Genomic DNA, 22,726 nt, shown 5'->3' with positions numbered 1-22,726 from the left:
GGGAATGTGATGAAAGAAATAAATGCTGAAATAAATCATTCTCTCTACTATTATTCTGACATTTCACAATCTTACAATTAAGTGGTGATCCTAACTGACCTAAGACAGGGACTTTTTACTAGGATTAAATGTCAGGAATTGTGAAAAACTGAGTTTAAATGTATTTGGCTAAGGTGTATGTAAACTTCCCACTTCAACTGAATCTCATTATATATGTGCAAATTAATTTTTCTGGACACTGGATGAAGTCAAAAGTTAGAATCAGACTTATACATAGCAGATTGTGGATAAATACTTTTATTCATCTTTCTATCTATAGAATACTAAAGAAAGGTACAAACATTTCATTTTAAAAGAAAATGTCATAAAGAATAGCAATGTGACACCATAACGAGTCTGGAGAATACCTCTAAGGATTACCACACAACATTTGGTGAATGCAGATGCTTCTGAAGCTGAGAGAAATTAGTTGGCGTGTGGGATGAGTCGGACTTTTGGTAAAAGTCAGTTAAAGACAAGTACACTGAATTTAGACTACCAAACGCTTATTTAGACCCAGTCACCATCTCTTCAATATATAGTCAAATTTGTAAAATGTTCTATGAAATTGGCTTTTACATATGTGTGTTTCAATATCGTGTGATTTGAAATAATGGATGTATGTCCATTTAAAAGTGGTTACAATTCATGACATTTTGATGAAGGTATGATAAACTAACGGAAGTATACATTTTCATCAACTTTTTGACATTTTTATTTGAACTTTTTGAAAATACTAATATTAATGGACCAAAATACCCCAAAATCTCAAAATGGATAAGTAGATGCAAAAATGTCATTCTACCCTGTGGTCCCTGGGCTTAATGAGTGACCTGGAACCACAGAGTCACTGTAATCAGTAGACACGCTTTGGCTTATTAGGGAGGGAAAATACATCCTGGAGTCAGGAGCAACCTGAGGAAGGTGTGTGTGTATGTATCTATGTATGTGTGTGTGTGTGTGTGTGTGTGTGTGTGCACAGTTAAACGGGGGCCTACTGCAAGCGAGCCTCAGTGTGAGAGTGTGTGTATGTGTGTGTGTGTGTGTGTGTGTGTGTGTGTGTGTGTGTGTGTGTGTGTGTGTGTGTGTGTGTGTGTGTGTGTGTGGTTCACCTTTAGAGACATATTCATGGTGACTGTCATTAGCATAATGGGAAGGAGCTCAGAGGAGTAGAAACATATGATGTGCTCCTGTCTCTGAGGATCTAGAGGAATACATGAGATAACTCTGTCTGTTGTGTTGGGGTAGGATAAGCTGCCTCACTGTGACTTGGTAAAAAATGCATGATCTGATTGTGGATTCCAACTGGACCGGATATCATCTGTGGCAGTGTTATAGGTTCTAACTTTTAGAAATGTCTATCTGTTACCTTAAGAAGATGTAGATAGAAGTGATGTGGTGATAAGGTAGAATAGTAATTTCCTGTCTTTTACAACCCCCCCTTCTCCCTCTCCCTCTCCCTCTCTGTCCACTGCTCTCTCTCTCTCTCTCTCTCTCTCTCTCTCTCTCTGTCTGTCTCCCTCTGTCTCTTTACTCCCCTCTCTCTGTCTCTTCTTTCCCCTCTCTCCTCTATCACTCTCTTTAATCTCTCTCTCTTTACGCTCTCTCTTTCTCCCTCCAGGTGACATCTAGTCGTGCGGCCCAGCAGCAGCAGGCAGGGGGAGGGGGAGGTAGTGGAGGAGACTCCTTCTCTCAGAGCCATGGCAGTGCCTTTCATCTGCCTGATGCACAGCTTCCCACAATCGGTATGCTGTATATCTGCATTATATACATACAATATACCTACAATACCAGTACACATCTACATTATATAAATACAATATACTGTATACATAACATTGTATAGACAGAATTTAGAGAGAGAGATAATGTCCTTAAAGAGACCAGGAACCACACATGCCATCCAATCTTTTTAGCTTTTGTTAGAAATTATTGTATTATAATACAGTACATACCATTATACATAAAGAGAAATGAGACAGAGATAATACCATTAAAGGTACTACACATGGCATCCAATCCTTTCAGCTTCGGTTAGAAATTGCCCTTAGCCACAGATCGAGCAACAGCTTAGGGAAAGTGCTAAACTGGTGTTAGATCAACATCTAGAGGACTAACATTCTTCAACCTTGTTATAACCCCTGTTCCATCTGATCCCAGGTCACTACTACTCCAGTTCCACCCTGCCTGCCCAGCGTGTGAGTTCCCCTCTGACCGGAGGTGGAGGTGGAGGTGGAGGGTCTGGTTCTCCCAGCAAGCTGCAGCGCCTGGGCTCAGCCTCAGACACACCGGGCTACGCTACCACCCAGCGCCTACCTTCCTCCTCCTCATCCTCACCCAACAAACAGTCCCCAGCCAACCGACTCGCCAAGTCCTACAGGTAGGGCCATTTCATTGGTTGGTTTGGAAGAAGAACGAGTTTAAACCTACAATTGAAAACATTTAAAATGATCACCATAACCAAACAAGTTGTTATGCTTACAGCACCACTGGTGCCGTGACAACAACAGGGTCTCCGCTGAGGGTGGGCTCTCCACCCAACTCCATAGCAACAGTTGCCGGGGGAGGGGCTAGCGCTTCATCATCTCCACTACACCTGGTGTGTATTGAAACACAGATATCCAATGCATAGTACTGCACATTATTCTTAAGCAACATTCTCTAGAATAAAGATAATCATGTCTGTTCTACACAATGTGTTTCTATGTGAATCACTAGATGAGTTCGGGCATAGGGAGCTACGCTACTCTGTCTCCTAAAAGACTGGCTGCTCACCACGCCTCCGACCAGTACAAGATATCCCATGAGCTCTATGCTACCGCTACGCTACAGAGGCCTGGCAGTCTGGCAGGTAAGACGTACACACACATGCGCGCACGACGTGCCTCTCAAAGTGAATCCCTCCATGTATGCATTGCAAACACTGAATACTTTTCCTCTGCTGTTATTTACTCTTCTGTATAGAGTTAAGTGAGTCCTTGGCCTAGAGTTGGTCTTTACCTTGTTATGTGGTCTGACTGTTGTCCTCGGTGTGAGTGAGTTGTTGACTGTTATCTTTGAGTTAGAGTAACTCAGTGGTAATAACTGTCTGTCAGGTTACTAACATCTTTTCTCTTATTGATCCCAATAACAGACCTGTGGCTCTGCAGTAATGAGTGGTTGTGCTCTGCAGTGTGTGTGTGTGTGTGTGTGTGTGTGTGTGTGTGTGTAAGTGTGTTGGTGTGTGTGTTGAATAAGCTGTGTGTTTGTTGAATGTCATCTGAAGGTTCAGTGCTTCTGAAGACTGCAATCAGCCTCTTATACAGCTGAGTCGTGATGCTTCAAGGGCTTTTTGTGTGGAGAGAGAATAGAACACAGGCCAGGGTTGTGCTCTATTTTACACTTAGAGAGAGTTTTGGAGACATTACTGTATACAAATACTGAAAGATGGCCTTAGCTAGTGTCAGGTCCTGAAAAATTCCATCAATTCTAAAGATTAAATTCAATTGTTTTCTAAGAATTGAGAAGTGCTACTTCTTCCTTAGAAACAAGACAGGAGGTTGAAGATTGTTGCCTGTGTACATTTGAAACGCTGCTAGCTATAACATGAATGCAACGCTGAATGTTTTGGCTATGTTATGCTAGCTACTTGTTTAATAATAATCACGTATTTATTTATCTTTGACATTGAGCACAAACATCAAAGTGAAAACATTAATGACTTTGTTATAGAATGAGTTAAATCCTCAAGAGTAACAGGCTAAAGCAATACTTAGTAGTGGTGTTGCATTGTGGTTTTATGATCATATTTATATAATACTTTATAATAATATAGTCCTTGTTTCATTTTTAGCACACAAACAGGAGGTTAAGAGCTGAACACAGGCAGCAGGGGACTTGGGCTGGTTTTGCATATTCCTTTTATTTTCTTTAATCATTCTAACATTTTTCTGACTGTATCAAATTTCAAGTTTCATAGTGTCATGGGAGGCCAGCTCCCTCCCTCTCTCTCTCATCCCTCCATCCTAACAGTTGAGCACTTTGATTTGGGGAGCCTGAGCAGTGACTCAGTAAGTCTCCATGAGACATCAAAGAAGGGAGGGAAGAGAGCCGGTGAGGAGAGGAGGATGACAAGGATGAGACAGGCGACGGAGTGTGTCCATCATTCTAATTAGTGCTCCTCTTTTCTTGGTTCCCTCCATCCTTTTTTCCTCTCTGTCCATATTCAAACCCTCATTTTGGTCAATAACCATCCATAGTGTTAAAGGGAGACAGCTTCCTTCTCTTCATTATTACTACTCTAGATCAAATCACATGTTATTTGTCACGTGCTCCGAATACAACAGTGAAACGCTTACTTACAAGCCCTTAACCAACAATGCAATTTTTAGAAAATAAAGTTTAGAAAATATTTAGTAAATAAACTAAAGTAAAAAAAAAAAAAAGTAACACAATAAAACAAGAATAACGAGGCTATATACATTTGTACAGGTACTGAGTCAATGTGCAGGGGTACAGGTTAGTCGAGGTAATTTGTACATCCAGGTAGGGGTAAGGTGACTATGCAAGTAGCAGTAGTGTAAAAACAAAGGGGGTGGGGGGGTGTAAATGCAAATAGTTAGGGTGGTCATTTGATTACTTGTTCAGCAGTCTTATGGCTTGGGGTAGAAGCTGTTAATGATCCTTTTGGACCTAGACTTGGTGCTTCGGTACCACTTGCCGTGTGGTAGCAGAGAGAACAGTCTATGACTTGGGTGACTGGAGTTTTTGACATTTTTTGGGGCCTCTGACACTGCCTAGTATATAGGTCCTGGATGGCAGGAAGCTTGGCCCCAGTGATGTACTGGGCCGTACGCACTACCCTCTGTAGCGCCTTACGGTCAGATGCCGAGCAGTTGCCATACCAGGCAGTGATGCAACCGGTCAGGATGCTCTCGATGGTGCAGCTGTAGAACTTTTTGAGTCTCTGATGACCCATGCCAAATATTTTATTTTATTATTAGCTTTCTCTGTCTCGCTCTAGGTCTCTGTCTCTCTCTGTCTCTCTGTCTCTCTCTGTCTCTGTCTCTGTCTCTGTCTCTTGCTCTTTCACTCCCCTCTCCCCCTTCCTTCTTCCTCCCAGGGAGGCCCTGCCATACATTTGTTATGCAGTGTAATGAACAAGCACTCAGTGAGGAAAAGTCAGAGGTGTCTGTGTTCGGGAATCCTGCCAAAAAAGGGGGAAACGTGCGTGCGCGCACACACTCTCACACACACTCTCTCTCACACTCACACACACACACACACACACACACACACACACACACACACACACACACACACACACACACACACACACACACACACACACACACACACACACAAAGGACTGAGGAAAATGCATTTTGAATCTTATTATTTTATGGCTGATGCTAGACAATATGCTCTATAGAGATTACATAACAACTCTGTCCTCCCTACACAGTAGCTTGGTAAAATACCCTCTACCACTGGAGATCAGCACAATATAAAGCACCAGTCAAAAGTTTGGACATACCTACTCATTCAAGAGTTTTTCTTTATTTTTACTGTTTTCTACATTGTAGAATAATAGTGAAGATATCAAAACTATGAAATAACACACATGGAATCATGTAGTAACCAAAAAAGTGTTAAACAACTCAAAATATATTGTATATTTTAGATTCTTCAAAGTAGCCACCCTTTGCCTTGATGACAGCTTTGCACACGCTTGACATTCTCTCAACCAGCTTCACCTGGAATGTTTTTCCAACAGTTTTGAAGGAGTTCCCACATATGCTGAACACTTGTTGGCTGCTTTTCCTTCACCCTGCGGTCCAACTCATCCCAAACCATCTCAATTTGGTTGAGGTTGGGTGATTGTGGAGGCCAGGTCATCTGATGCAGCACTCCATCACTCTCCTTCTTGGTCAAATAGCCCTTACACAGCCTGGAGGTGTGTTGGGTCATTGTCCTGTTGAAAAACAAATCATAGTCCCACTAAGCGCAAACCAGATGGGATGGCTTATCGCTGCAGAATGCTGTGGTATCCATGCTGGTTAAGTGTGCCTTGAATTCTAAATAATTCACTGACGGTGTCACCAGCAAAGCACCCCCACACCAACACACCTTCTCCTCCATGCTTCACGTTGGGAATTACAAATGGAGAGATCATCCGTTCACCTACTCTGCATCTCACAAAGAAACGGCGTTTGGAACCAAAAATCTCAAATTTGGACTCATCAGACCAAAAGACAGACTTCCACCGATCTAATATCCTTTGTTCGTGTTTCTTGGCTCAAGCAAGTCTCTTCTTATTATTGGTGTCCTTCAGTAGAGGGTTCCTTACAGCAATTCGACCATGAAGTCCTGATTCACACAGTCTCCTCTGAACAGTTGAGGTTGAGATGTGTCTGATACTTGAATTGTGAAGCATTTATTTGAGCTGCAATCTGAGGTGCAGTTAACTCTAATCAACTTATTCTCTGCAGCAGAGGTAACTCTGGGTCTTCCTTTCCTGTGGCGGTCCTCATGAGAGACAGTTTCATCACAGCGCTTGATGGTTTTTGCGACTGCACTTGAAGAGACTTTCAAAGTTCTTGACATTTTCCGAATTTACTGACCTTCATGTCTTAAAGTAATGATGGACTGCTGTTTCTCTTTGCTTATTTGAGCTGTTCTTGCAGTAATATGGACTTGGTCTTTTACCAAATAAGGCTATTTTCTGTATACCACCCCTACTATGTCACAACACAACTGATTGGCTCATACACATTATGAAGGAAATACATTCCACAAATGAACTTTTAACAAGGCATACCTGTTAATTGAAATGCATTCCAGGTGACTACCTCATGAAGCTGTGATCCAAGATGGCGTAGCAGTCCGATGTGTGTTATGTTTGTCGTTGTCTTTTCCTGTGTCTTATCCTGTGTAAATAATATTTTTTTTCCCCGTTTTTTTCTCATATACATTTTAATCTCACTTTCTATCTATCAACTAAATATACTTTCCTGCAACCCGCATCACCCAATGTGGTATGGTTCTGCTATTTTTATTCCTTATAACTGGAACCTCGGTCAGGAGCTAGCCAGCTAACTAGCTACTAGTCTTTGTTAGCCACGGCTAGCAGTCTTCACATTTAGCTCGGACACCGCCAGCTTTAGCTCGGACAATACATGCCTGTCTGCACAGAGCGATATCAACCCAGAGTATATCGGACTGCTTCTCTCTACCACATCACCGGATTCCTGCCGCTCTGGATCATTACACCGGATCATCGTAGCTAGCTAGCTGCTACCAGGTGGCTACTGTTAGCTAACGCCTCTGTCCTGAAGCAAGCACCAGTTAGCCTTGAGCTAGCCTCGAGCTAGGCCCCGTATATCAGCTAATTCTAGCGCTACAATACCTATTAGGCCAATTGGCAAGGACCCTTTATTGTCGACACAGAGCCCCACTGATCCATCACGACTGGTCTGCCGACGTAATCGCCCGATGTGGTCTCAACAGGATTTTCCGTTGCGATGTCGCCGAAGACCCATCTTCTTGCCCCAGCCTGCTAGCTTTCTAAACACTGTGTCTCCCACTTGACTAGCGTAGTACTGACTACTAAACGGCTCCCTGACTCACCTATTGCTGTTCTTTGGACCCTATGATCACTCAGCTACACAGCTGATGCCCCCTGGACTGTTTCAATTACATGGTACCTAATTTTGTTTATCTGGAGCCCCCAGCCTCGAACTCAGGTCCTGTATGTACCTAACTGACCCGCTCTGCCCATTCATCGCTATTTACCCGTTGTTGTCTTAGCTCTCCCGATCAACACCTGTTACTGCTTTCTGCCTCTCTCTAATGTCAATATGCCTTGTCTACTGCTGTCTCGGCTAGTTCTTATTGTTTTATTTCACTGTAGAGCCCTCAGTCCCGCTCACCTTGCCTTAGATAGCTCTTTTGTCCCACCCCCACACATGCGGAGACCTCACTTGGCTTAACTGGTGCCACTAGAGACAAAACCTCTCTCATCGTCACTCAACGCCTAGGTTTACCACTGTACTCACATCCTGCCATACCCTTGTCTGTACATTATGCCCTGAACCTATTCTACCACGCCCAGAAATCTTCTCCTTTTATTCTCTGTTCCCGACGCACGAGACGACCAGTTCTTATAGCCTTTAGCCGTACACTTATCCTACTCCTCCTCTGTTCCTCTGGTGATGTAGAGGTTAACCCAGGCCCTGTAGACCCCAGTACCACACCTATTCCCCAGGCACTATCATTTGTTGACTTCTGTAACCGTAAAAGCCTTGGTTTCATGCATGTTAACATAGGAAGCCTCCTCCCTAAGTTTGTTCTACTCACTGCTTTAGCACACTCTGCCAACTCTGATGACCTAGCCGTGTCTGAATCGCTGCTGAGGAATGCCACCAAAAATTCAGAAATTTCCATCCCCAACTACAACATTTTCCACCAAGGTAGAACTGCCAAAGGGAGCAAAGTCGCAATCTACTGCAGAGAGAGCCTACTGAGTTCTGTCATGCTATCCAGGTCTGTACCCAAACAGTTCGAGCTTCTACTTTTAAAAATACATCTTTCCAGAAAATAAGTCTCTCACTGTTGCCGCTTGTTATAGACCCCCCTCAGGCCCTAGCTGTGCCCTGGACTCCTTATGTGAATTGATTGCCCCCCATTTATCTTCAGAGTTCGTACTGTTAGGTGACCTAAACTGGGATATGGTTAACACCCCGGCCGTCTTACAATCTAAGCTAGATGCCCTCAATCTCACACAAATTATCAAGGAACCTACCAGGTACAACCCCAAATCCGTAAACACGGGCATCCTCGTAGACGTAATCCTCTAAACACAGCTTTGCTGTCTTCAACCAGGATCTCAGCAATCACTGCCTCATTGCAATCTGTCCGCAATGGGTCCCCGGTCAAATGGTCACCCCTCATCACTGTCAAACGCTCCCTAAAACACTTCAGCGAGCAGGCCTTTCTAATCGACCTGGCCCGGGTATCCTGGAAGGATATTGACCTCATCCCGTCAGTAGAGATGCCTGGTTATTCTTTAAAAGTGCTTTCCTCACCATCTTAAATAAGCATGCCCCATTCAAAAAATGTAGAACTAAGAACAGATATAGCCCTTGGTTCACTCCAGACTTGAATGCCCTTGACAATCACAAAAACATCTTGTGGCCTACTGCATTAGCATTGAATAGAACCCGCGATATGCAACTTTTCAGGGAAGTTATATACACACTCAGTTAGGAAAGCAAAGGATAGCTTTTTCAAACAGAAATTTGCAACCTGTAGCACAAATTCCAAAACGTTTTGGGACACTGTGAAGTCCATGGAGAATTAGAGCACCTCCTCTCAGCTGCCCACTGCTCTGAGGCTAGGAAATACTGTCACCACCAATAAATCCATTTCAATAAGCATTTTTCTATGGTTGGCCGAGCTTTCTAACTGGCTACCCCTGCCAACATCTCTGCACCCAACGCAGCAACTTGCCCAAGCCCCCCCTTCTTCTCCTTCGCCCAAATCTAGATAGCTGGTGTTCGGAAAGAGCTGCAAAATCTGGACCCCTACAAATCACCTGGGCTAAACAATCTGGACCCTCTCTTTCCAGAATTATCCGCCGCAATTGTTGCAACCCCTATTACTAGCCTGTTCAACCTCTCTTTCCTATCATCTGAGATCCCTAAAAATTGAAAGCTGCCGCGGTCACCCCCCTCTTCAAAGGGGGAGACACTCTAGACCCAAACTGTTACAGACCTATATCCATTCTGCCCTGCCTTTCTAAAATCTTCGAAAGCCAAGTTAACAAACAGATCACCGACCATTTCGAATCCCACCGTACCTTCTCCGCTATGCAATCTGGTATGAAAGACAGTACTGTGCAGCCGTCTTCATCGACCTGACCAAGGCTTTCGACTCTGTCAATCACCGCATTCTTATCGGCAGACTCAACAGCCTTGGTTTCTCAAATGACTGCCTCGCCTGGTTCACCAACTACTTCTCAGATAGATTTCAGTGTGTCAAATCGGAGGGCCTGTTGTCCGGACCTCTGGCAGTCTCTATGGGGATGCCACAGGGTTCAATTCTCAGGCCAACTCTTTTCTCCGTATATTTCAATGATGTCGCTCTTGCTGCTGGTGATTCTCTGATCCACCTCTACGCAGAAGACACCATTCTGTATACTTCTGGCCCTTCTTTGGACACTGTGTTAACAAAACTCCAGACGTGCTTCAATGCCATACAACACTCCTTCCGTGGCCTCCAACTGCTCTAAAATGCAAGTAAAACTAAATGCATGCTCTTCAACCGATCTCTGCCCGCACCCGCCCGCCCGACTAGCATCACTACTCTGGACGGTTCTGAATTAGAATATGTGGACAACTACAAATACCTAGCTGTCTGGTTAGACTGTAAACACTCCTTCCAGACTCACATTAAACATCTGCAATCCAAAATTAAATCTAGAATCGGCTTCCTATTTCACAACAAAGCCTCCTTCACTCATGCTGCTAAACATACTCTTGTAAAACTGACTATCCTACCGATCCTTGACTTCGGCGATGTAATTTACAAAATAGCCTCCAACATTCTACTTAGCAAATTGTATGTAGTCTATCACAGTGCCATCCGTTTTGTCACCAAAGCCCCATATACTTCTCACCACTGTGACCTGTATGCTCTCGTTGGCTGGCCCTCGCTTCATATTCATCGCAAAACTCACTGGCATCTATAAGTCTTTGCTAGGTAAAGCCCCGCCTTATCTCAGCTCACTGGTCACCATAGCAACACCCACCCGTAGCATGCGCTCCAGCAGGCATATTTCACTGGACATCCCCAAAGCCAACTCCTCCTTTGGCTGCCTTTCCTTCCAGTTCTCTGCTGCCAATGACTGGAACGAATTGCAAAAATCACTGAAGCTGGAGAGCTATATCTCCCTCACTAACTTGAAGCATCAGCTGTCAGAGCAGCTAACCGATCACTGCACCTGTACACAGCCCATCTGTAAATAGCCCACCCAACTACCTCATCCCCATATTGTTGTTTATTTTTGCTCTTTTGCACCCAAGTATCTCTACTTGCACATCATCATCTGTACATCTCACTCCAGTGTTAATGCTAAATTGTAATTATTTCGCCACTATGGCCTATTTATTGCCTTACCTCCCTAATCTTACTACATTTGCACACACTGTATATAGATTTTTCTATTGTGTTATTGACTGTACGTTTGTTTATCCCATGTGTAACTCTGTGTTGTTGTTTTTGTCGCACTGCTTTGCTTTATCTTGGCCAGGTCGCAGTTGTAAATGAGAACTTGTTCTCAACTGGCCTACCTGGTTAAATAAAGGTGAAATAAAAATTTCGAAAAATAAAAAGCTGGTTGAGAGAATGCTGAGAGTGTGCAAAGCTGTCATCAAGGCGAAGGGTGGCTAATTTGAAGAATCTCAAATATAAAATATATTTTGATATGTTTAAAACTTTTTTAGTTACTACATGATTCCATATGTGTTATTGATGTCTTCAATGTTATTCTCCAATGCAGAAAATAGTAAACAAGAAAACCCCTGGAATGAGTAGGTGTGTCCAAACTTTTGACTGGTACACTATAGAAATACAGCATTCAGGGAGAATACCTCCTTTTGTTAGTGCAACTGACTGTGTTCCCCTCTCTCCTCATCCATCTCTCATCATCCGTATCTCTTCACCCCTCTCTCCTCATCCCTCTCTCTTCACCCCTCTCTCCTAATCCCTCTCTCAACATCCCTCTCTCTTCACCCCTCTCTCCTAATCCCTCTCTCATCATCCCTCTCTCCTAATCCCTCTCTCTTCACCCCTCTCTCCTAATCCCTCTCTCAACATCCCTCTCTCTTCACCCCTCTCTCCTCATCCATCTCTCATCATCCGTATCTCTTCACCCCTCTCTCCTCATCCATCTTTCATCATCCGTATCTCTTCACCCCTCTCTCCTAATCCCTCTCTCATCATCCCTCTCTCCTAATCCCTCTCTCATCATCCCTCTCTCCTAATCCCTCTCTCAACATCCCTCTCTCTTCACCCCTCTCTCCTAATCCCTCTCTCATCATCCCTCTCTCTTCACCCCTCTCTCCTAATCCCTCTCTCATCATCCCTCTCTCCTAATCCCTGTCTCAACATCCCTCTCTCTTCACCCCTCTCTCCTAATCCCTCTCTCAACATCCCTCTCTCTTCACCCCTCTCTCCTAATCCCTCTCTCATCATCCCTCTCTCCTCATCCCTCTCTCAACATCCCTCTCTCTTCACCCCTCTCTCCTCATCCCTCTCTCTTCACCCCTCTCTCCTAATCCCTCTTTTCTCATCCCTCTCTCAACATCCCTCTCTCTTCACCCCTCTCTCCTCATCCCTCTCTCAATATCCCTCTCTCCTCATCCCTCTCTCATCATCCCTCTTTCCTCATCCCACTCTCTTCATCACTCTCTCCTCATCCCTCTCTCATCATCCTCCTATCCTAATCCCTCTCTCATCATCCCTCTCTCATCATCATCCCTCTCTCATCATCATCCTATCCTCATCCCTCTCTCATCATCCTCCTGTCCTCATCCCTCTCTCATCATCCTCCTATCCCCATCCCTCTCTCCTCATCCCTCTCTCCTCATCCATCTCTCCTCATCCCTCTCTCATCATCCTCCTATCCTCATCATCCTCCTATCATCATCCCTCTCTCATCATCCTCCTATCCTCATCCCTCTCTCCTCATCCCTCTCTCCTCATCCATCTCTCCTCATCCCTCTCTCCTCATCCCTCTCTCCTCATCCCTCTCTCCTCATCCATCTCTCCTCATCCCTCTCTCATCATCCTCCTATCCTCATCATCCTCCTATCATCATCCCTCTCTCATCATCCTCCTATCCTCATCCCTCTCTCCTCCTACCTCTCTCCTCATCCCTCTCTCCTCATCCCTCTCTCCTCATCCCTCTCTCCTCATCCCTCTCTCATCATCCTCCTATCCTCATCATCCTCCTATCATCATCCCTCTCTCATCATCCTCCTATCCTCATCTCTCTCTCCTCCTACCTCTCTCCTCATCCCTCTCTCCTCATTCCCTTCTCCTCATTCCCTTCTCCTCATCCCTCTCTCCTCATCCCTCTCTCCTCATCCCTCTCTCCTCATTCCCTTCTCCTCATCCCTCTCTCCTCATCCCTCTCTCCTCATCCCTCTCTCCTCATCCCTCTCTCCTCATCCTCTCTCCTCATTCCCTTCTCCTCATTCCCTTCTCCTCATCCCTCTCCTCATCCCTCTCTCCTCATCCCTCTCTCCTCATCCCTCTCTCCTCATCCCCTCTCTCCTCATCCCTCTCTCCTCATCCCTCTCTCCTCATCCCTCTCTCCTCATCCCCCTCTCCTCATCCCTCTCTCCTCATCCCTCTCTCCTCATCCCTCTCTCCTCATCCCCCTCTCCTCATCCCTCTCTCCTCATCCCTCTCTCCTCATCCCTCTCTCCTCATCCCTCTCTCCTCTCCTCCTCCCATTAGTTCCCTCTTCATCCGTGGATGACATTTCCTCATGGTCCCCCAGTGTAGAATACCTGCTGCACAAACACAGACATTTACACACGTACATGCACATACTCTTTCCTCTCTTATGCTGGGGGATAGATTCTGGCTTCTCACTGTCGGGAATGAGCCAGGGTTGTGAAGTGTGTGTGTGCGTGTAGAGTTTTCCACTACTATCCCAGTGTATAGTGGACTGAAGAAGGCAGGGATAGAGAGGTGCTAGGGGAATAGAGCAGGGTTCCCCAACTGGTGACCCCCCGCCCAAGTTTTCTGAGCAAATAAATACAAAACAAATATATATATATTTTTGTTTCTTTATTGTTGGACATAAGACTGTAAAAACACCAGGAAATCAGCTGCAAGAGATTTTAATTTAGGATATCTGTTCCAAAATATTCCCACACAAATTTAAGGAAGGTTTGAAATTATTTTTGTCAAATATTATATCTGTTTGGGCTTCTTGCAATCTAGAAATTATTATTTGAAATAATTTTACAGCCCCCTGACCATCTGCTTAAAAAAAATATTAATGTAGTTGATGATCCCTGCTATAGAGGTTATGGGAGTAGAGGCTGGAGGCTATGGGAGTGGAGGAGGCTAGAGAGAGACTATTGGGACAGAAGCTAAGATGATTACAAAGAAAGAGAGGAGAGGAGAGGCTGGAGGCTATGGGAGTAGAGGAGGCTAGAGAGAGACTATTGGGACAGAAGCTAAGATGATTACAGAGAAAGGGAGGAGAGGCTGGAACTCTTAGGGACAATGTGTATGGAGAATTACATTTTGCTGGAGAAAAGTCAATACTCAGGGCTGATTTCTCTCTCTCCCCTCTCTCTCTCTGTCTTTCTCTATGTCTTTCTCTCTCTTCCTCCCTCATTTACACCCTACCTCCCCCTCTCCAGGTTCCAGGGGTTCCTACAATAATCAGCACAGTCACTGTGGTCCAGACTTGCGTCCCCTGGGATCCCCAGACCACCACAAAGAGCCCATCTATGAGGACAGAGTCAACCACTACCACAAAGGACCTATGAGGGGACTGGGAAACAACACTGGTAAGACTTTATAATCCATCCTACAGTATTTAAACACACACACCTTTAATATGTACACATACTAACAAAAAGAGAAAAATAGAGATAGACACAAAGTTCTGTCTCCAGCACATACTAACCTCCAGTATTCTTCAATAGAGACTAATTTGTGTTATCTAGATGTGGGTTTAGGTATGCTGTCGAAATCCTATTACAGCATCATTCTACATGAGAATAGCCCTCTCTGTCACGCTAGGCTATATCTTCTCACAGTCATTAACCAGCCAGGCATTAATAACTATCATTACCATGTGGGTCAAATAGTGATTATGCTAAATAAGCTACTATAGATTACTTATTGTTTGGATCAATGGGTATGGTACATGAAAGAGAAATAAATTGCTTGCAGTCAAAGAGCATGTCTTTAAGCCTATACGCTACGGCAGGGTGTATCCAAGCTTATTTATTGGGCAATATGATATAACGATTTGTTTACTCTCTAAGAAGTACGTTATTACATGTTTGAGGGTTTGCTACCTTGCAAACACAATTATAGCATATACAATTTACTGTTATTGCAGTAGATCAATTCTAATGCAGGCGTTTTATATCGTAAAACACACACTGGGACTCATTTGCCTTATCTTTCCCACAGCGAGACCAAAGAGTAGGAAATCTCTTAGTGAGCGCTATTGATCGATTCCTGAATTATTGGCTTATTTAATGCAGCCGGCTACAGAACAGTGTGTTTAAAGATGGTTAGATTGACCACTGCAGGGCCTGTGTGCGGCTAATGGGGATTCAAAATGAATAAGTGATGCCTCAGTCACACACACATGTACACACACGCACGAACACACACCCGCAACACACACACACACACAAAAATGTTTGTTTTGCTATCCTTGTGGGGACCAAACAATTGATTCAATATAACAATATAGTCAGTATAACAGTATATAACAGTATAGTCAATATAACAATATAGTCAGTATAACAGTATATAACAGTATAGTCAATATAACAATATAGTCAGTATAACAGTATAGCCATTATAACAGTATTATAACAGTATAGTCAGTATAACAGTAGTATAACAATATAGGCAGTATAACAGTATATAACAGTATAGTCAGTATAACAGTATAGTCAGTATACCAGTATAGTCAGTATAACAGTATAGTCATTATAACAGTATAGTCAGTATAACAGTATAGTCAGTATAACAGTATAGTCATTATAACAGTATATAACAGTATAGTCAGTATATAACAGTATAGTCAGTATAACAGTATAGTCAGTATAACAGTATAGTCAGTATATCAGTATAGTCAGTATAACAGTATAGTCAGTATAACAGTATAACAGTATAGTCATTATAACAGTATAGTCATTATAACAGTATAACAGTATAGTCAGTATAACAGTATAGTCAGTATAACAGTATAGTCAGTATACCAGTATAGTCAGTATAACAGTATAGTCAGTATAACAGTATAGTCAGTATAACAGTTAAGTCAGTATAACAGTATAGTCAGTATAACAGTATAGTCAGCATAACAGTATAGTCATTATAACAGTAGTGTAACAGTATAGTCAGTATAACAGTATAGTCAGTATAACAGTATAGTCAGTACACCAGTATAGTCAGTATAACAGTTTAGTCAGTATACCAGTATAGTCAGTATAACAGTATAGTCAGTATATAACAGTTTAGTCAGTATAACAGTATAGTCAGTATAACAGTATAGTCAGTATACCAGTATAGTCAATATATAACAGCATAGTCAGTATAACAGTATAGTCAGTATATAACAGCATAGTCAGTATAACAGTATTGTCATTATAACAGTAGTATAACAGTGTAGTCAGTATAACAGTTTAGTCAGTATAACAGTTCTATAACAGTATAGTCAGTATAACAGTATAGTCAGAATAACAGTATAGTCAGTATAACAGTAGTATAACAGAATAGTTAGTATCAGTATAACAGTATAGTCAGTATAACAGTTTAGCCAGTATAACAGTTTAGGCAGTATAACAGTATAGTCAGTATAACAGTATAGTTAGTATAACAGTATAGACAATATAACAGTATAGTCAGTATACCAGTATAGTCAGTATAACAGTTTAGTCAGTATACAACAGTAGTATAACAGAATAGTTAGTATCAGTATAACAGTATAGTCAGTATAGTTAGTAGAACAGTATAGACAATATAACAGTATAGTCAGTATAACAGTTTAGCCAGTATAACAGTTTAGGCAGTATAACAGTATAGTCAGTATACCAGTATAGTCAGTATAACAGTTTAGTCAGTATAACAGTATAGGCAGTATAACAGTATAGTCAGTATAACAGTATAGTCATTATAACAGTAGTATAACAGTATTGTCAGTATAACAGTTTTATAACAGTATAGTCAGTATAACAGTAGAATAACAGTATAGTTAGTATAACAGTATAGTCAGTATAACAGTATAGTCATTATAACAGTAGTATAACAGTATAGTCAGTATAACAGTACAGTCAGTATAACAGTTTAGTCAGTATAACAGTTTTATAACAGTATAGTCAGTATAACAGTAGAATAACAGTATAGTTAGTATAACAGTATAGTCAGTATAACAGTATAGTCATTATAACAGTAGTATAACAGTATAGTCAGTATAACAGTATAGTCAGTATAACAGTTTAGTCAGTATAACAGTTCTATAACAGTATAGTCAGTATAACAGTAGAATAACTGTATAGTCAGTATATAACAGTATAGTCAGTATAACAGTATAGTCAGAATAACAGTATAGTCAGTATATAACAGTAGTATAACAGAATAGTTAGTATCAGTATAACAGTATAGTCAGTATAGTTAGTAGAACAGTATAGACAATATAACAGTATAGTCAGTATAACAGTTTAGCCAGTATAACAGTTTAGGCAGTATAACAGTATAGTCAGTATAACAGTATAGTTAGTATAACAGTATAGACAATATAACAGTATAGTCAGTATAACAGTATAGTCAGTATAACAGTATAGACAATATAACAGTATAGTCAGTATAACAGTATAGACAATATAACAGTATAGTCAGTATAACAGTATAGTTAGTATAACATTATAGTCAGTATATAACAGTATAGTCAGTATATAACAGCATAGCCAGTATATAACAGTATAGTCAGTATAACAGTATAGTCAGTATATAGCAGTTTTGTCAGTATATAACATTATAGTCAGTATACCAGTATAGTCAGTGTAACATTATAGTCAGTATATAACAGTATAGTCAGTATATAACAGCATAGCCAGTATATAACAGTATAGTCAGTATAACAGTATAGTCAGTATATAGCAGTATAGTCAGTATATAACAGTATAGTCAGTATATAACAGTATAGTCAGTATATAACAGTATAGCCAGTATATAACAGTATAGTCAGTATAACCGTATAGTCAGTATAACAGTATAGTCAGTATATAGCAGTATAGTCAGTATATAACAGTATAGTCAGTATACCAGTATAGTCAGTATAACATTATAGTCAGTATATAACAGTATAGTTAATATAACAGTATAGTCAGTATAACAGTATATAAGAGTATAGTCAGTATATAACAGTATAGCCAGTATATAACAGTATAATCAGTATAACAGTGTAGTCAGTATATAACATTATAATCAGTATATAACAGTATTGTCAGTATGTAACAGTATAGTCAGTATAACAGTATAGTCATTATAACAGTATAGTCAGTATAACAGTACAGTCAGTATAACAGTATAGTCAGTATAACAGTATAGTCATTATAACAGTAGTATAACAGTATAGTCAGTATATAACAGTATAGTCATTATAACAGTATAGTCAGTATAACAGTATAGTCAGTATAACAGTATAGTCATTATAACAGTAGTATAACAGTATAGTCAGTATAACAGTATAGTCAGTATAACAGTATAGTCAGTATAACAGTATAGTCATTATAACATTAGTATAACAGTATAGTCAGTATAACAGTATAGTCAGTATATCAGTATAGTCAGTTTAACAGTTTAGTCAGTATAACACTATAGTCAGTATAACAGTATATTCAGCATATAACAGTATAGTCAGTATATGACAGTAGTCAGTATAACAGTATAGTCAGTATAGTCAGTATATAACAGTATAGTCAGTATACCAGTATAGTCAGTATAACAGTATAGTCAGTATATAGCAGTATAGTCAGTATATAACAGTATAGTCAGTATAACAGTATAGTCAGTATAACAGTATAGTCAGTATATAGCAGTATAGTGAGTATATAACAGTATAGTCAGTATATAACAGTATAGTCAGTATATAACAGTATAGTCAGTATAACAGTATAGTCAGTATATAACAGTGTAGTTAATATAACAGTATAGACAGTATAACTGTATAGTCAGTATATAAAAGTATAGTCAGTATAGTCAGTATATAACAGTATAGCCAGTATATAACAGTATAGTCAGTATAACAGTATAGTCATTATAACAGTACAGTCAGTATAACAGTATAGTCAGTATAACAGTATAGTCATTATAACAGTAGTATAACAGTATAGTCAGTATATAACAGTATAGGCAGTATAACAGTATAGTCATTATAACTGTATAGTCAGTATAACAGTATAGTCATTATAACAGTAGTATAACAGTATAGTCAGTATAACAGTATAGTCAGTATAACAGTATAGTCAGTATAACAGTATAGTCATTATAACAGTAGTATAACAGTATAGTCAGTATAACAGTATAGTCAGTATATCAGTATAGTCAGTATAACAGTTTAGTCAGTATAACACTATAGTCAGTATAACAGTATATTCAGTATATAACAGTATAGTCAGTATATGACAGTAGTCAGTATAACAGTATAGTCAGTATAGTCAGTATATAACAGTAAAGTCAGTATACCAGTATAGTCAGTATAACAGTATAGTCAGTGTATAGCAGTATAGTCAGTATATAACAGTATAGTCAGTATACCAGTATAGTCAGTATAACATTAGAGTCAGTATATAACAGTATAGTTAATATAACAGTATAGTCAGTATAACAGTATATAACAGTATAGTCAGTATATAACAGTATAGTCAGTATATAACAGTATTGTCAGTGTGTAACAGTATAGTCAGTATAACAGTATAGTCATTATAACAGTATAGTCAGTATAACAGTACAGTCAGTATAACAGTATAGTCAGTATAACAGTATAGTCATTATAACAGTAGTATAACAGTATAGTCAGTATATAACAGTATAGTCAGTATAACAGTATAGTCATTATAACAGTATAGTCAGTATAACAGTATAGTCAGTATAACAGTATAGTCATTATAACAGTAGTATAACAGTATAGTCAGTATAACAGTATAGTCAGTATAACAGTATAGTCATTATAACAGTAGTATAACAGTATAGTCAGTATAACAGTATAGTCAGTATATCAGTATAGTCAGTATAACAGTTTAGTCAGTATATAACAGTATAGTCAGTATACCAGTATAGTCAGTATAACATTATAGTCAGTATATAACAGTATAGTTAATATAACAGTATAGTCAGTATAACAGTATATAACAGTATAGTCATTATATAACAGTATAGTCAGTATATAACAGTATTGTCAGTATGTAACAGTATAGTCAGTATAACAGTATAGTCATTATAACAGTATAGTCAGTATAACAGTACAGTCAGTATAACAGTATAGTCAGTATAACAGTATAGTCATTATAACAGTAGTATAACAGTATAGTCAGTATATAACAGTATAGTCAGTATAACAGTATAGTCAGTATAACAGTATAGTCATTATAACAGTAGTATACCAGTATAGTCAGTATAACAGTATAGTCAGTATAACAGTATAGTCAGTATAACAGTATAGTCATTATAACAGTAGTATAACAGTATAGTCAGTATAACAGTATAGTCAGTATATCAGTATAGTCAGTATAACAGTTTAGTCAGTATAACACTATAGTCAGTATAACAGTATATTCAGTATATAACAGTATAGTCAGTATATGACAGTAGTCAGTATAACAGTATAGTCAGTATAGTCAGTATATAACAGTATAGTCAGTATACCAGTATAGTCAGTATAACAGTATAGTCAGTATATAGCAGTATAGTCAGTATACCAGTATAGTCAGTATAACATTATAGTCAGTATATAACAGTATAGTTAATATAACAGTATAGTCAGTATAACAGTATATAACAGTATAGTCATTATATAACAGTATAGTCAGTATATAACAGTATTGTCAGTATGTAACAGTATAGTCAGTATAACAGTATAGTCATTATAACAGTATAGTCAGTATAACAGTACAGTCAGTATAACAGTATAGTCAGTATAACAGTATAGTCATTATAACAGTAGTATAACAGTATAGTCAGTATATAACAGTATAGTCAGTATAACAGTATAGTCAGTATAACAGTATAGTCATTATAACAGTAGTATACCAGTATAGTCAGTATAACAGTATAGTCAGTATAACAGTATAGTCAGTATAACAGTATAGTCATTATAACAGTAGTATAACAGTATAGTCAGTATAACAGTATAGTCAGTATATCAGTATAGTCAGTATAACAGTTTAGTCAGTATAACACTATAGTCAGTATAACAGTATATTCAGTATATAACAGTATAGTCAGTATATGACAGTAGTCAGTATAACAGTATAGTCAGTATAGTCAGTATAGTCAGTATACCAGTATAGTCAGTATAACAGTATAGTCAGTATATAGCAGTATAGTCAGTATATAACAGTATAGCCAGTATATAACAGTATAGTCAATATAACCGTATAGTCAGTATAACAGTATAGTCAGTATATAGCAGTATAGTCAGTATATAACAGTATAGGCAGTATAACAGTATAGTCATTATAACTGTATAGTCAGTATAACAGTATAGTCATTATAACAGTAGTATAACAGTATAGTCAGTATAACAGTATAGTCAGTATAACAGTATAGTCATTATAACAGTAGTATAACAGTATAGTCAGTATAACAGTATAGTCAGTATATCAGTATAGTCAGTATAACAGTTTAGTCAGTATAACAATATAGTCAGTATAACAGTATATTCAGTATATAACAGTATAGTCAGTATATGACAGTAGTCAGTATAACAGTATAGTCAGTATAGTCAGTATATAACAGTAAAGTCAGTATACCAGTATAGTCAGTATAACAGTATAGTCAGTATATAGCAGTATAGTCAGTATATAACAGTATAGTCAGTATACCAGTATAGTCAGTATAACATTATAGTCAGTATATAACAGTATAGTTAATATAACAGTATAGTCAGTATAACAGTATATAACAGTATAGTCAGTATATAACAGTATAGTCAGTATATAACAGTATTGTCAGTGTGTAACAGTATAGTCAGTATAACAGTATAGTCATTATAACAGTATAGTCAGTATAACAGTACAGTCAGTATAACAGTATAGTCAGTATAACAGTATAGTCATTATAACAGTAGTATAACAGTATAGTCAGTATATAACAGTATAGTCAGTATAACAGTATAGTCATTATAACAGTATAGTCAGTATAACAGTATAGTCAGTATAACAGTATAGTCATTATAACAGTAGTATAACAGTATAGTCAGTATAACAGTATAGTCAGTATAACAGTATAGTCATTATAACAGTAGTATAACAGTATAGTCAGTATAACAGTATAGTCAGTATATCAGTATAGTCAGTATAACAGTTTAGTCAGTATATAACAGTATAGTCAGTATATACCAGTATAGTCAGTATAACATTATAGTCAGTATATAACAGTATAGTTAATATAACAGTATAGTCATTATAACAGTAGTATAACAGTATAGTCAGTATATAACAGTATAGTCAGTATACCAGTATAGTCAGTATAACAGTATAGTCAGTATATAGCAGTATAGTCAGTATACCAGTATAGTCAGTATAACATTATAGTCAGTATATAACAGTATAGTTAATATATAACAGTATAGTCAGTATACACAGTCATATAACGAGTATAGTCATTATATAGTCAAACAGTATTAGGTCAGTATATACAGTTATAGTCAGTATAACAA

The 22,726-nt window shown here is 39.2% G+C and overlaps 1 protein-coding gene across 2 annotated transcripts in view; it reads left to right on the top strand.

Moving 5' to 3' along the window:
• LOC115152342 (catenin delta-2-like) overlaps positions 1-22,726 on the top strand; it is a 412,167-nt gene that overhangs the window by 198,108 nt on the left and 191,333 nt on the right. For both annotated transcript variants that reach the window (XM_029697114.1, XM_029697124.1), the window contains exons 7-11: positions 1,661-1,784; positions 2,200-2,419; positions 2,524-2,638; positions 2,758-2,890; positions 14,463-14,612. In XM_029697114.1, coding sequence (XP_029552974.1) covers positions 1,661-1,784; positions 2,200-2,419; positions 2,524-2,638; positions 2,758-2,890; positions 14,463-14,612 — 742 coding nt within the window. The remainder of the gene's footprint in view (positions 1-1,660; positions 1,785-2,199; positions 2,420-2,523; positions 2,639-2,757; positions 2,891-14,462; positions 14,613-22,726) is intronic.

Source organism: Salmo trutta, chromosome 2 (genome assembly GCF_901001165.1).
Source record: "Salmo trutta chromosome 2, fSalTru1.1, whole genome shotgun sequence".
Taxonomy (NCBI): domain Eukaryota; kingdom Metazoa; phylum Chordata; class Actinopteri; order Salmoniformes; family Salmonidae; genus Salmo; species Salmo trutta.
Note: the sequence above shows the minus strand (reverse complement) of the source record. Positions and strands in the feature narration are given on the sequence as shown.